Source organism: Salvelinus sp. IW2-2015, linkage group LG22, assembly GCF_002910315.2.
Source record: "Salvelinus sp. IW2-2015 linkage group LG22, ASM291031v2, whole genome shotgun sequence".
Lineage (NCBI taxonomy): Eukaryota > Metazoa > Chordata > Actinopteri > Salmoniformes > Salmonidae > Salvelinus > Salvelinus sp. IW2-2015.
The window spans coordinates 20,986,037-21,002,354 of NC_036862.1; the positions used below are offsets into that span (position 1 = coordinate 20,986,037).

General features: G+C 43.1%; 1 protein-coding gene across 1 annotated transcript in view; it reads right to left on the minus strand.

Moving 5' to 3' along the window:
• LOC111949506 (BCAS3 microtubule associated cell migration factor-like) overlaps positions 1 to 16,318 on the minus strand; it is a 220,612-nt gene that overhangs the window by 78,141 nt on the left and 126,153 nt on the right. Inside the window, 3 exon segments of the mRNA XM_070433866.1 lie at positions 1,324 to 1,489; positions 1,844 to 1,968; positions 10,261 to 10,305. Coding sequence (XP_070289967.1) covers positions 1,324 to 1,489; positions 1,844 to 1,968; positions 10,261 to 10,305 — 336 coding nt within the window.

Genomic DNA, 16,318 nt, shown 5'->3' on the forward strand with positions numbered 1-16,318 from the left:
GACCTGCACAAGGCTGGGATGGGCTACAGGACAATAGGCAAGCAGCTTGGGAGAAGGCAACAACTGTTGGCGCAATTATTAGAAAATGAAGAAGTTCAAGATGACGGTCAATCACCCTCGGTCTGGGGCTCCATGCAAGATCTCACCTCGTGGGGCATCAATGATCATGAGGAAGGTGAGGGATCAGCCCAGGACTACACGGCAGGACCTGGTCATGACCTGAAGAGAGCTGGGACCACAGTCTCAAAGAAACCATTAGTAACACACTACGCCGTCATGGATTAAAATCCTGCAGCGCACGCAAGGTCCCCTTGCTCAAGCCAGCGCATGTCCAGGCCCGTCTGAAGTTTGCCAATGACCATCTGGATGATCCAGAGGAGGAATGGGAGAAGGTCATGTGGTCTGATGAGACAAAAATAGAGCTTTTTGGTCTAAACTCCACTCGCCGTGTTTGGAAGAAGAAGAAGGTTTAGTACAACCCCAAGAACACCATCCCAAACGTGAAGCATGGAGGTGGAAACATCATTCTTTTGGGATGCTTTTCTGCAAAGGGGACAGGACGACTGCACCGTATTGAGGGGTGGATGGATGGGGCCATGTATCGCGAGATCTTGGCCAACAACCTCCTTCCCTCAGTAAGAGCATTGAAGATGGGTCGTAGCTGGGTCTCCAGCATGACAACAACCCGAAACACACAGCCAGGGCAACTAAGGAGTGGCTCCGTAAGAAGCATCTCAAGGTCCTGGAGTGGCCTAGCCAGTCTCCAGATCTGAACCCAATAGAAAATCTTTGGAGGGAGCTGAAAGTCCGTATTGCCCAGCGACGCCCCAAACCTGAAGGATCTGGAAGAGGTCTGTATGGAGGAGTGGGCCAAAATCCCTGCTGCAGTGTGTGCAAACCTGGTCAAGAACTACAGGAAACATATGATCTCTGTAATTCAAACAAAGGTTTCTGTACAAATATTAAGTTCTGCTTTTCTGATGTATCAAATACTTATGTCATGCAATAAAAATGCAAATTAATTACTTAAAAATCATACAATGTGATTTTCTGGATTTTTGTTTTAGATTCTGTCTCTCACAGTTGAAGTGTACCTATGATCAAAATTACAGACCTCTACATGCTTTGTAAGTAGGAAAACCTGCAAAATCGGCAGTGTATCAAATACTTGTTCTCCCCACTGTATGTGTCTGTGTGTGTATATGTGTGTGTGTGTGTGTGTGCGTATATGTGTGTGTGTGTGTATATGTGTATATGTGTGTGTATGTGTGTGTGTACGTGTGTGTGTGTACGTGTGTGTATGTGTTAGGAAGGGTCAGTTACCTGGCCAGGCTCCAGCAGGCCCGTGGACATGTGTTGAGCTCCAGGGGTGTGTCATCGCTGATCTTCTGGGCCGTGCTGATTGGCCGAGGCTCCAGGACGTGCTCCACCAGGGTGCCATAGCAACTGAGGATGTAGAGGGACTCCACCACTGACCGGCTGGACTGGTCTGAGTAACAGGAGGTCAACAGGTCAACGTTACGGAGTAAGAGGAGCACGTTGTTGTGACTTAGCTAAGTGTTTTGTCTACTCCGCCCAGCATCTCACTGAGTGTGTTCCTACTTCCCTGACCTTAATGTTGCGTCTACACAGGAGGCTAAGAGGGGTCAACACCCAGAGCAAAGTTTAAAGGCCAATGGTATTTACGATTCTCCAACAGATTTTGAACTTTTAAATGACCAAATGAAAACAAAATGAAAGTGTTTTAGTGTGATGATGGTTTTGGGGGTAACAGCTAGGATACTAATGCACTAGTGGGATCTAATGATGAGCATAATGCTACTAAGCCTTTACAGCCCCTCACCTTTCTCTCTCTTCATGTTGGGGTTGGTCATGTACCATGAGCGTGAGGCAGCAAAGACAGCAGCCACACAGAACTCTCCTCCACTGGACTTACTGGGGGAGATCTGAGGGGGAGGCTTGGCTTTGCTGCAGGGGGGGAGAAAAAAAGCGAGAGAGCGAGCGAGAGCAAGAGAGAGAGAGAGAGAGAGAGAGAGAGAGCGCGAGAGAGAGAGAGAGAGAGCGAGAGGTTGAGTGGGTAGGAGAGCCCAGCCGAGGGGACACAGACACAGGGTATTCCTCTTAAAGAAGATAAAGGCTGGCGGTTTAAGTTGTTAGATGAACTAAAGCTGTAGTTAAAGAAAGAATGAGGAGAGAGAATTGTTGCCAAATGTTGTAGAGAGAATGATGCCCAATCTGGTTTGAGATATTAAAGCTCAAACACTGCCACATCTGTGAACCAAAAACAAGCCAAGCTTTTAACACAATTACACTTCATGCAATTTAGCAAAAAAAAGAGACGAGGGCGACTTAATTTTAAGTACATTGGTAGCAAAAAAAAAGAAAAGAAAATTCATATTTGCTCTGAATTGTCTCCAATTTCACTGTGCTCGTGTCTGAACAAATTATTTATGTACTGGTCTCTACTATTCAGCAAATGAAAAACATCATTAGACATAATACAGGATATTTCCTCCCTCATTCAATACAGGGTTCCCGCGGTCTGAACGGCATAGCGTGTGTGTGAGTGTGTATTCCCATGCCAGTAGATCAGGACTGCAGCTCTGTAGAGGATGTCCATGGTATTTTAAAGCCTGTGTTGCATGTGCTGCTCGTTGATTACATCCTTCCTTTTGTCATGAAGCACGCCATGTACACTCAAACCATTACAGGCTGGCCTGACCATGGACTGTACAGAGGACTGGGAGTGTGTGTGTGTGTGTGTGTGTATGCGTGTCCACACACTAATACACACGTGCCACGCACACACCCAAACACACACACAAACACACATGAATAGAAAAAAGTTTCAGCGAATATTTGAGGATGCCATAATGGTTATCACTTGCTTGAACATGTGCCTCGAATGCTGCTAGTCTTCCAGCTGCTTCCCCTAGTCTCACTTTGAGTTAGCCGTTTGAGAGAATTTATTGGGAGTTATTGGATTATTCAGACATGTCAGGACCGTTTGGATGAAAGAGAACACACGAAAAGTTCAGTATGGTGATAGGGCTGCATATGCTATTGATCAGAGAACAGTAGCGGAGCGGCCTGGTATTATTGTCCAGCCCTATAACCAAGGTGGACAGTAAAACCCTCGGAGGAAGGGATGGAGGCTGAAGGGCCTGACACAGTCTGACACACTCCCACAGGAGAAGTTCACCTCTGATCTAACCACGAAGACCTCACTAACACATACACAAACTCACGCCAGCCCGCTTGAACACGCACAACCAACTGTACACACACACAAACACACACAGAGTCCAACATTTTGGAACACGAAAATTCTATATAATTAAATTATGTAATATTCAACAATTCACTTCAAAATAACCAGAAAATATAATTATGATAAATTTCTCAAAGATTTTCTATACTATGTACCCAAAGCTGTTCTGTTTAATCCAGTGTGATGGCATACTGTCCAGTACTTGAACTCTTCTTGGCCTCTCAGCCTCAGTGACACACTAACAGGTGTTGAATGACCTGTTGCGGGCCTCAACTCTCCCTCCTCCTCTTCCCTTCAAACTGTCAGCAGCTCGTAAATTACTCCCTGGACGTGGGGGAGATGTTGAGGTCTTTGTTTAGCCGACACCGTGTGAAGGATGTTTCTGGGTAGAACGGGGGGTGCTCTAGACAGCGTTACTGGCTGTGTATTTATTAGTGTTGGAGAGAGAGAGTGAGGGGTGAGACTGGATAACCAAATATCTACAGTAAGCCATGGAAGCAGAGGAGCGATAAGACCATGTCAGGATATTGCCTTGGCTAACTCTACGTCCCTCTTGCCTCCTCGGATCTGTCCATCCGTCCGACTGTCTGTCTGTCAACGTGTCCAGGAGATACAGAGCTATGAAAACATGCAGAGCCTCTGCCGGACGGCCAGGGGTCAGCCAACACAGCACACTGCTTCCTTCTCACTCCGCCTTCCCTCTGTCTTGCTCTCCCTTTTCTCTTCCCGTCACTCTCTCTCTACGTTTTCTCTTCCAGTCACTCTCTCTCTACGTTTTCTCTTCGTCACGCTCTCTCGACCTTTACTCTTCCAGTCACTCTCTCTCTCTCTCTCTACGTTTTCTCTTCCAGTCACTCTCTCTCTCTACGTTTTCTCTTTCCAGTCACTCTCTCTCTACGTTTTCTCTTCGTCACGCTCTCTCCACGTTTTCTCTTCCAGTCACTCTCTCTCTACGTTTTCTCTTCCAGTCACTATCTCTCTCTACGTTTTCTCTTCCAGTCACTCTCTCTCTACGTTTTCTCTTCGTCACGCTCTCTCCACGTTTTCTCTTCCAGTCACTCTCTCCACGTTTTCTCTTCCAGTCACTCTCTCTCTACATTTTCAATTTCAGTCACTCTCTCTACGTTTTCTCTTCCAGTCACTCTCTCTCTACGTTTTCTTATTCAGTCACTCTCTCTCTATGTTTTCTTATTCAGTCACCCTCTCTCTACGTTTTCTTATTCAGTCACTCTCTCCCCGTTTCTCAACCTCTCTAACACAACATCCGCATATCAAAGTATGACTGATATGGTGATGGCAAACTCAACAAATCCTGTTCCGTGCTCTGGATCTCTCTTTAACAGAGTAAATGATATGGGAGCTGGTGAATGGTTAGGGGAAGGAGGGAAAGAGGGTTGGGGTATGTGTTAGTCATTATAGAACATGTAATCTCACTTCACTGCTCACTGTGATTTGTGTGTGTGGTGTCTTTGACAGCTAGTGGTGAGAGTGATGGAGTCTGTCGGGCTCTTCTTTAGTGAGGGGTTTCATCTCTCCAACATTCTGCTTCTTCTCTCTCTCTTACTGGAAAGAAATTGTGGTCAACTGGTTTCAATATCCCCAGGAAACACAAATCCTATTCCAGTGGCTTGACTTTGGTTTTGGGGTGAAATCTCAGGCTGACGCGTTTGCCACACGGCGCTGTGTGTGGTGTGAAGGAAGGTATTTTATCTCCCCACTTTTCACGGTTGTCTTTGGATGGAGGCCGGCTTGAATAATACATCAAGGAATAACATTCAATAAAAAGGACATGTTTTCATGCATTGAGGGGAAAGACCCAGTGACAAATTAAAAGTGTAAACGTCTCTTATGGCGCTGTGGCTGAGAAGAGAAGATTGCTGCAAGAATCTATGCTGCAGGGCTGGCCTGGGTACTAACACACACACATTAGTACGCCTGCAAGCGCACACACACAACAGACTGTGATAAGTTCTCCTTGTGGTGACTCCATACTGATCAGCTACTGCAGATACTCTACATATTCTCTCTTTGAAGAGTACACTGTCTGCTAATGGGAGTGGGATCATAGCCTGGTTCTAGTATAAATGACCGCAAAAGGTTATTCATCTCAGTTTCAAATTATTATTTTCCTCTCTGTCTCACTTGAAGTGTTGAGGTTTTCACCCTGCGACAGACAGACATACAGAGACAGACAGACAGACAGACAGGCATACAGTACTCTGGACTGGACTCTATACGGTACAGAGGAACYGGTCAGGAAAGAGAAAAAAGAAAGAAAGGTGGAACCCAGTATCAATAAATGACAATAAATAAATATACMGAGTGGGACGGGAGAGAGGGGGAGATGGATGGCACTAAAAAGAAGTTAAATTCCTTTCCCCCCCTCTCCCCACGAGATGTTATTTTGTGCTATTGGGAAGACCTCATTTTCTCTGCAACTTTAATTCACTGAAAAGACTACTCGTATGTCATTTCCACTTTTCATTTAACAAATGAGGACTTTTAACTGAGCTAATAGCTTTTCCTCAAGGACGTAATTAAATCTGTGACGTCYACCATCAAAGCCCTTTCGCATTACAGGGCCGTGGCAAACATGAGGCGCCATCGAAGGGTTGGGAGGGGGCTGGTCCCTCGCCATAAACAAATACGATAGAGCCTTACTTCTGTCGGCTCCTCCAGCGACAAAGAGCTGCAAAGACCGGTAGGGTAGAGCAGAACAGTGGATCCATTAAAAATGGCACCATATTCCCTATATACACACTTTTACCAGGGCCCATAGGGTTCTGGTCAAAAGTATGGCACTACATAGGGAATAGGGTGTCATTTGGGACACACCCAGTGTAACTCAGAATGGGGTTGAGAGGAGCGGAGGCAAAGCCCAGGCCATATGTTTAATATGTATCAGTGGCTGAGACTGGGGCTGGGCATTAAGACAGAGGAGAGAGAAAGAACCACAGAGATGGGGAGAGGGAGGGAGAGAGAGAGGAGAGAGACCAAGAGAAATCGAGAGCAAGAGAGACACAGAAAGAGAAAGAGAGAGCGAGAGAGAGGGCTTTGGGCAGCCTTGTGGAGGACACATCCCTCAACGTCACATTTATTATTTTACAGCAGCCTTCCAAAACAGAGGTGGCCTTGGGGCAGGAGGCTGGAGCTACAGACAGACGGCTGTAATGATGATGCTATTTGGGAGCCGAGCGGACTGAGTGGGGAAGACTGACTAAAATGCCGTTTCAACATCTCAGCGAAATAATCAGAGGCTGCCTCCCAAATGGAACAATATCAAATGGAACCCTATTCCCTATATAGTGCAATACTTTTGACCAGGGCCCATATTTGAACATTAAGCATCTCCAATCCAAAATTAAATCTACAATCGGCTTCCTATTTCGCAACAAAGCCTCCTTCACTCATGCTGCTAAACATACMCTTGTAAAACTGACCATCCTACCGATCCTTGACTTCGGCGATGTCATTTACAAAACAGCCTCCAACACTCTACTCAGAAAATTGGATGTAGTCTATCACAGTGCCATCCGTTTTGTCACCAAAGCCCCATATACTACCCACCACTGCGACCTGTATGCTCTCGTTGGCTGGCCCTCGCTTCAAATTTGTCCCCAAACCCACTGGCTCCAGGTCATCTATAAGTCTTTGCTAGGTAAAGCCCTGCCTTATCTCAGCTCACTGATCACCCTGGTCACCCTAGCAACACCCACCCGTAGCACGCGCTCCAGCAGGTATATTTCACTGGTCATCCCCAAAGCCAACTCCTGCTTTGGCCGCCTTTCCTTCCAGTTTTCTGCTGCCAATGACTGGAACGAATTGCAAAAATCACTGAAGCTGGAGACTTATCTCCCCCTCACTAACTTTAAGCATCAGCTGTCAGAGCAGCTTACCGATCACTGCTCCTGTACACAGCCCATCTGTAAATAGCACACCCAACTACCTCATCACCATATTGTTAATTTTTGCTCTTTTGCATCCCAGTATCTCTACTTGCACATTCATCTTCTGCACATCAGCCATTCCAGTGTTTAATTGCTATATTGTAATTACTTCGCCACCATGACCTATTTATTGCTTTACCTCCCTTATCCTACCTCATTTGCACACACTGTATATAGATTTTTCTATTGTGTTATTGACTGTACGTTTGTTTATCCCATGTKTAACTCTGTGTTGATGTTTTTGTCGCACTGCTTTGCTTTATCTTGGCCAGGTCACAGCTGTAAATGAGAACTTGTTCTCAACTGGCCTACCTGGTTAAATAAAGGTGAAATAAAAATAAAGAGTGCACTATGTGGAGAATAGTGTGAAATTTGGGATGCACACAGAGAATCAGAAACTTCAACCCCCCTTCCTCGCTCTATGTCTAATGTTCCTCATCACACTACTGCTGAGAGAAGGATTTATCGTGGGATGGTTGTATCTCCTGCCTGCCCCACCCTAGAATAGCCCTAGATGGAGGTTCCATRTCTATATKTAACAGCTAGTCTAGTGTGAGCTCATGTAATTGGACGGTGGTCAGAGGTTACGCGCCACACTCTTCCATCCTAAACTGTTCAAAAAAAGGAGGGATACGGAGATGGGGAACATCAGGGTTCAGAGAAGAGGTTATTCAGAGAAGAGGAAGACGTGCTACTGTACTGTATGTGTCAGAAATGGCACCCTATTCCCTATATATACACTCTGATAATGCACTATATTATAAGGGATAGGGTGCCATTTGGGAGGCTACCATTATGGGAGAGAAAGAGAGGCCTTTTACATGTCCAGGTCCTCATCTCACACATCCTCTCCAGCCCGTCCAAACAAAACACTGTTAATAAAACACAATTGAAATTATGAAGTTAGACCAATGATCTGTTATGCCCTCAGTCCAGGGACATGCTTTTACAGGAACAATAGTGCTTTAACTAGCTAGCTTGAGTTGGAGCCAAAGGCAGAGCAAAAGGTAGGCAGTTACTGTTACTGTGGGGGGGTTCATCATGCTAACAAATGCTAATGATGTACCTTTGAAAAGCATACCACTCTCTGAACTCACTAASAGCCTAGCTGGGCTGGGAGGGAGGGAGCTAAGAGAGGAGAGGGAAACAAGCTTCAATTAAAAAGTATGAGTGAGTAACTGGCCACAACAAGAGAGGAAAGCCAAGACTTGGGGAAGGAACCACATGCTATTCATTTCCTGAAGTTAATGGAGGGAGGAACGAGAGAGGAGTGAGAGAGCGAGTTGGAGGAAGAAAAGTTCACTGCATCGCCGTTGAGCCCAGCCACTCAATCATCTGTCCATAAGTGACTGTCATAATGGGGATTCTTTTTAAAAGCTTGTAAGCATCTGATTTCACAAGACAGCGTTGACAGAGAGAAACTGAACTTTCTGCTCTCCTGAGTATTAGAGAGCTGCATGGTTAGAAAACTCATCGCTAACCTAGAGAACTGTAATGTTCTCTGTCGTTCGCAGTAGATTTAGGCCCAAACTGAGGTGCGTGGACAAAAACCTCATATTAAACATATAGTCCTGTGTAATTTACATTCTGAGGGAAATTGGCTATGACAATGCTGTATAAAAGTAGGCATCTTTCATCACAACTGAGGTAAATGAGATGAATTCGAAACAGAATGATGCATGAATAGTAAAATCTCTCTACGTACAAAATAATGCTAACTGCCTTTTCATGATTATACAATCCACCTCTTATTCCAAAATGTTCAAAGTTCAAGGAAATGATTATAAGCCTATAACAAATCAACAGCCATATTTCAAATCAACAACAATGTTATTCTCTAAGTTGACACATAAGCACCACATTGTTTTCCCAGAAAGGGAGGCAAATCACTGATTACATGACATTCATCAATTACATCGTATAATTGACGTACAAAGAAAAAGTAACATACAGATGGATGGCTAAAGCCACATTAGCCACACGTCTGTTCACAACGGACAGGCTTTGTGCAATTTAGGACACACCCGATTGTTCAATCATATAGCCACAAAATAACAATAAAAACACAATGGGGACAACATGAGGTCAACCAAGGTGTTACTCTTAATACAACTGTCTGTGGTTTAATGTGAACAGCAAAAGAAGAGGGAATGAGTGTGCGAGAGAAAGAAAAAGAGAGCGAGAGAGAGCGAGACAGAGAGAGAGAGAGAGAGAGAGAGAGAGAGAGAGAGAGAGAGAGAGAGAGAGAGAGAGAGAGAGAGAGAGAGAGAGAGAGAGAGAGAGAGAGGAGAGACAGAGGACAGAGAGCAGAGAGACAGAGACAGAGAGACAGAGAGAGAGAGAGAGAGAGAGAGAGAGAGAGAGAGAGAGAGAGAGAGAGAGAGAGAGAGGAGAGAGAAGAGAGAGGTCACCAATCAATGAAAGAAGTGGTGGGTTCAAATAGACCACAAGGAGCCAGACAAGAAGGTTCCAGTGATGTTCCAACATACCTCTGGGTTTGTGAGTTAACCACGCCATAAAAAAAAAAGATTCAGAAATCAACCATTTTCTTTTCTCAATACGAACCACTATCCCAATTCCCTATACAGTTTATGTGGGCTTAAATGTTGTTTGGTGTGAATCTTGATGTCAGATTTAGGCATAGACACAAGACAAGCAGCTTGTGAAATCACCCACCCAAAGTGTAAACTGAAATCCACAAGAAAAGAGAATCAAAAAATTGTCAAGAAAGTAGTGTGAAAAAAAGAGAGGCACGTCCATGGTGTTTTCCTCAGGGATGATGACTGAACAAACTGACAGGATGTGTTGAAAATACACTCAATATACTCAGACACGAATGAAAAGATGTGATGGATGCAGTCGTTGATTGCGTCCCAAATGGCACCTCATTCCCTATTAAGTTCACTTATTTTGATCAGAGATTTGGTCAAAAGTAGTGCACTAAATAAAGAATAGGGTTCAATTTGGGACACAGRTGTCTTGAGCCAGGACAGAGCAACAAGAGAGCATGCTGGTAGGTAGGTAGTGAGGAGGGAAACTCACCATGGAGTTTTAATGGCAAAACATCCTGCCCCAAAGAGGTAAGGTCTTCATGGGGAGGGAGAGACACACAAAGAAGAGATAGATGGAAAAACCATTATTAGCCAGTCAGCCTAGAACAGAGACACTTTTTGTCTTACATTTTTGACCTGTCTGTTTAATCGTACAAGACACATAAAGCAGGAAGCAAACTGTCCGTGTTAGAATTGATCTGAAACCTGGGACATGACTCCTTGACTCAACAACTCAGACCATTCTGTAAAGTGCAGTACCATACGTTTGGTAAGGGACATACTGTATGTATGTGTGTGTCAGTGTGTGTTGTACCATACGTTTGTCAGAGGAAGCGTACGAGCATGCTTTTCCTTTTAGCTATCCATCAACTTTTTTTTTTCTTTCTTTGAAGGAAAGAGTGTATGAATAAAAAACACAAAGTCTTGATGATAAATCATGATATGCTTTTTACATTGGAACAAGGCATTGACTTTTTTTTATTAACCCTTTACACTCGTGGGAATCGGCCTATATGGATAGGGCTAAATTAAAAAATTCTTACAGAAGAAATTAGAAAAGCATAAGCACGGTAGCAATAGAAAGGGAACAGTTTAGAGATAGTGTAAATCATTATACCAAAGTTGAGGACACAACAGTTCACCTGACACAAGACTACCCAAACAGTTTTTGCATTTTACATTTACTCTACTTTTTGGCACAATCGTTGATAACAAAATATGAAAAATGTAGTAACATGATAAGAATATTCCTGCTAAATGTGGGGTAGGTACATCATAAGACAAAACAATGACAAGTGTTTGAGTGAGAGGACTAACTGGTTTCCCCAAGTGGTCACACAGGGCTCTGGTCAAAAGAGTGCACAGTTTCTAAGTAATTGTAATGCACTTTTATGACTCAAAGAGTCTCAACTATAAGGTGCTTTTTTTAASCTCTCCTAGCTGTGCCGTTGAGTTACTCGAACAAAACCCTGCATCCCCACCATTACTGTCACAATTACTGTTGCTCCTTATGCAATCCCAAAACGGCACATTATAAATAGCAATCTGGGTCAGGTGGGCATCATTTGAAAGCTTGTTCTATTGCCAACATGACTGGCTAAGTTATAAAATACGATCTTACAGTGTCAGGCTTTCACAAGGCAATTCAGATCATAATTTAGGTGAGCATTGAAAGGAGTCATTCAGATGTGTGTTCAGCTGCGAATTCTCTTCACAATAAACAAACAGGATCATTCTGTTCAGAACAACTCAGGGTGTGAYGACATGTCATCTTGTAACTGTACATTAAACACAGTGATCAGAAACGTTGACACTGTATATGACATGAGTTTAATGATATGAAAATGTGAAGTGCACATTTGGACTCAAAAGGTGTTTTGCTTGCTTGTATGAGATCAAACGTCTCATTCTTCAAAATACATAGAATCATCTTAATTTACAACACTTCCCTCACTCAGACAACAAAACATTAGCACAAGCTGCCCAATTAGTTGRAGGGATGCGGGCAACTTGTTGTCGGGCGCGGTGCTCAAGTTCATAACGGCTGTCAGTCAAAACCCATAGACAGCTGTAAAGCAGAGACCCTGAGCTCTGACGTCATTTATAGCATGTTACTGTACAGCCACTGATTTCCAATTTAGGTGCTTATCAGTGCCCAAATCTGCCATTTTCAACCAATATACAGATGAGAGGTCGACCGATTATGATTTTTCAATGCCGATACCGATTATTGGAGGACCAAAAAAAGCCAATCCCAATTAATCGGTCGATTTTTATATATATATATTTGTAATAATGACAATTACAACAATACCAAATGAACAATGAACACTTTTATTTTAAATTAATAAAATACATCAATAATAATCAATTTAATCTCAAATAAATAATGAAACATGTTCAATTTGGTTTAAATAATGCAAAAACACTGTTGGAGAAGAAAGCAGCAGTGCAATATGTGCCATGTAAAAAAGCTAATGTTACAGTTCTTTGCTCAGAACATATGAAAGCTGGTGGTTCAATATTCCAAGCTCTTCAATATTCCCAGTTAAGAAGTTTTAGGTTGTAGTTCTTATAGGAATTATAGGACTATTTCTCTCTATACCATTTGTATTTCATATACCTTTGACTATTGGATGTTCTTATACACACTATAGTATTGCCAGCCTAATCTCGGGAGTTGATTGGCTTGAAGTCATAAACAGCGCAGTGCTTGAAGCACAGCGAAGAGCTGCTGGCAAATGCAGGAAAGTGCAGTTTGAATGAATGCTTACGAGCCTGCTGCTGYCTACCACCGCTCAGTCAGTCAAATATCAAATCATAGACTTAATTATAATATAATAAACACACAGAAATACGAGCGTTAGGTCATTAATATGGTCAAATCCGGAAACTATAATTTTGAAAACAAAACGTTTATTYTTTCAGTGAAATACAGAACAGTTCCATATTTTATCAAACGGGTGTTAACCCTAAGTCTAAATATTGCTGCTACATTGCACAACCTTCAATGTTATGTCAAAATTATGTAAGATTCTGACAAATTAATTACGGTCTTAGGAAGAAATGGTCTTCACACAGTTCGCAACGAGCCAGGAGCCGCAAACTGCTGCATATACCCTGACTCTGCTCGCAAGAGAAGTGACAATTTCCCTAGTTAATATTGCTTGCTAACATKAATTTATTTGAACTAAATATGCAGTTTAAAAAATATATACTTGTGTATTGATTTTAAGAAAGACATTGATGTTTATGGTTAGGTACATTGGTGCACCGATTGTGCTTTTTTCACGAATGCGCTTTTGTTAAATCATCACCCGTTTGGCGAAGTTGAAGTAGGCTGTGATTCGATGACAAAATAACAGGCACCGCATTGATTATATGCAACGCAGTTAAACTAGTAATATCATCAACTATGTGTAGTTAACTAGTGATTATGTTAAGATTGATCGTTTTTTATAAGATAAGTTTAATGCTAGTTAGCAACTTACCTTGGCTCCCTGCTGCACTCGTGTAACAGGTGGTCAGCCTGCCACGCAGTCTCGTGTATTGCAATGTAATCGGCCATAATCGGCATCCAAAAATGCCGATTACCGATTGTTATGAAAACTTGAAATCGGCCCTAATTAATCGGGCATGCGGATTAATCGGTCGACCTCTAATACGAGTGTAAAGGGTTAAAGAGAAAAAAGGGAAATCTTAACTACCTTTGCTTAGGGCGTTACCAAGGAATCAGATATGCGCTACAGAATCACTGTCATATGAAATCAAGTTTGTGTATGTCACAGGGACGTTCCATTAATGCCAATTAAACATGGTTGGTTTATGGCTTAGATATACTGCCGTACTATTACTGTGTTTGAAAAGAACATCATGTGTCTGCATGTGACTTATTTTTGGGTGAGTGTATATTTGTGTTTGTGCATTGTCTTTGTGAGTATTTGTGTGTGTTTGCAAGCCTCTGAGGGTGTGGGCGAGTGTGTGTCCGGTTCTTTGTGACGGTGTGTACTGTCTTTTTTTGAGTGTGTATCTCTCTGTCTGTGTGTGTGTTCCCCGGGCCAGTGTTTATGAGCCATAAGGAGTGGGAGTGTGTTCCTGTGTTTACCCTGCATGTTCAGAGATAGTGACAAGCCCCTGAAACAGTTTACAGAAACAGCTTTTCCCAACAGTAATAATGGCCAGATGAGGCTGAACTCTGTCCCTGAACACAGCAGACCACATCAGTACTGCAGAAACTCCCAAATGACACCTATTCCCATTGTAGTGCACTATTTTTTGACCGAGCCCTATGGAGCCTTGTCAACGTAGTGCACCTATATAGGGTATATGGTGCCATTTGGGACGCAGACAAGCCCCTGGCCAATCAAAGCACGGCACGCACTTCTTTATTTTATCTGCTGTGGAGGGACGGAGCATCCATCTGAATCTCTCCAGACATAACACGACACTGTGTGTTGTGTGTGTGTTGGTGTGTGTGTGTGTGTGTGTGTGTGTGTGTGTGTGTGTGTGTGTGTGTGTTGTTGTGTGTGTGTGTGTTGTGTGTGTGTGTGTGTGTGTGTGTGTGTGTGTGGTGTGTGTGTGTGTGTGTGGTGTGTGTTGTGTGTGTTGTGTGTGGTGTGTTGTGTGTGTGTTGTGTGTGTGTGTGTGGGTGGGTGTGTTGTGTGTGTGTGTGTGTGTGTGTGTAGACTAGCAGGGCAGTCAACTATCTGTATTAGTCCACGGATATGAGAAGAGGGTTTAGATGGAGAGAAAAAAAGAAACATAACACAAAGTGAACTTTAATTCGGTGGTGATTTGGAGACTGGAGACTACTGTTGAGTCTATATAACCTCCAATGCACACTGGAGAGTCTATATAACCAATGCACACTGGAGACTACTGTTGAGTCTATATAACCTCCAAAGCACACTGGAGACCAGTGTTGAGTCTATATAACCTCCAATACACACAGGAGACTAGTGTTGAGTCTATATAACCTCCAATGCACACTGGAGACCAGTGTTGAGTCTATATAACCTCCAATGCACACTGGAGACTACTGTTGAGTCTATATAACCTCCAATGCACACTGGAGACCAGTGTTGTCCTCTTAAAGAAGAGACCTTTGTCTGAGTGGTTGGACTTGGGGTGAGCAGTGTAATGGAAGTCGGGGGTCCTGTTATGTTTATTCAAACACAATTTAGCCAGTAGTCAAACAACATGGTTAAAGGGTTAGCTGGTAGCTAGACAAACAGCATGAGCAGGGGGGGTCACACAACTAACCAATATTTAGACAAACAACATGTGGAAGGGGGTCACAGAGTTCTATAGTAGCAAGCCTAACAACAGGACAGGGGGTCAGTTTAACATTTTAACAGGACCAGTGGGTCTTGGCTATGCTAACTCTACTCCTGTTATGCTTGTTCGAACACATTTAGCCAGCAGCCAAACAGCATGGGCCAGAGGTTACACAGATATCCAATAGCTAGTGGCTAGCCTAACAGCATGGATAGGGATTAGCCAGTAGCTAACATAACAACATGGGCATGGGTCCATTACATCCGAAAGCTAGCCAACCAGCATGGGCAGGGGGGGGCAGTTCAACATTTTAAAATTACCATCGGGCCTTGGCCTCAATTGAGCRTTCACTGGCACTGGGAGGCGGGCATCGCTGCTGTACTTTATCCCCCCTGTGAGGCACTTAACCCCTGGCATCCTGCTAGCCTCCTGCTGGGTAAATGGATGGTGGCTGATAGGATACGGATAAGTAGTGTTTCAGGTCTCAATGCAACAAGCCTGTACTGGATCTTGGGTTCAAATAACGCATGTTGTGCTGTTTCTTATTTCTTACAGTTCAATTTGGAGAGGGACACTGCTGGTCAATAGAGGAAATATAACTTAGTTAAAGTCATGCAGGCAGTCTGTTCCAGAGGGTTATGGTAATATGTGATGTCGATAGGTTGTCTGTTTCTGACATGCTAAATTCTTTWAAAAAACTGATAAAACTAGGCAAATAGTTCCCAAACGCACTAACAATATGATATAAAAGATTACAACACAAATTACATTTGATATACAGTATAGGTAGTGTCTTCCACAAGTACAGTTGAAGTCGGAAGTTTACATACACTTAGGTTGGAGTCATTAAAACTCGTTTTTCATCCACTCCACAAATTTCTTGTTAACAAACTATAGTTTCAAAAGGGGTCAGGGACAAAAGCTGTGTAGGAAGAGATCTGTCACACACAGCTGTGATTTCAGTGAGGTCTTGGTGATTTCTTTTGATTTTCCATGATATCAAGCAAAGAGGTGAGTTTGAAGGTAGGCTTGAAATACATCGAGTACACCATCTATTGACTCAAATTATGCATGGCTATCAGAAGCTTCTAAAAGCCATGACATATTCTCGATTTTCCTAGCTGTTTAAAGGCACAGTCAACTTAGTGTATGTAAACTTCTGACCATGGAATTGTGATACAGTGAATTATAAGTGAATATCTGTCTGTAAACATTGTTGGAAAAATGACTTATGTATGCACAAAGTAGATGTTTCCTAACCGACTTGCAAA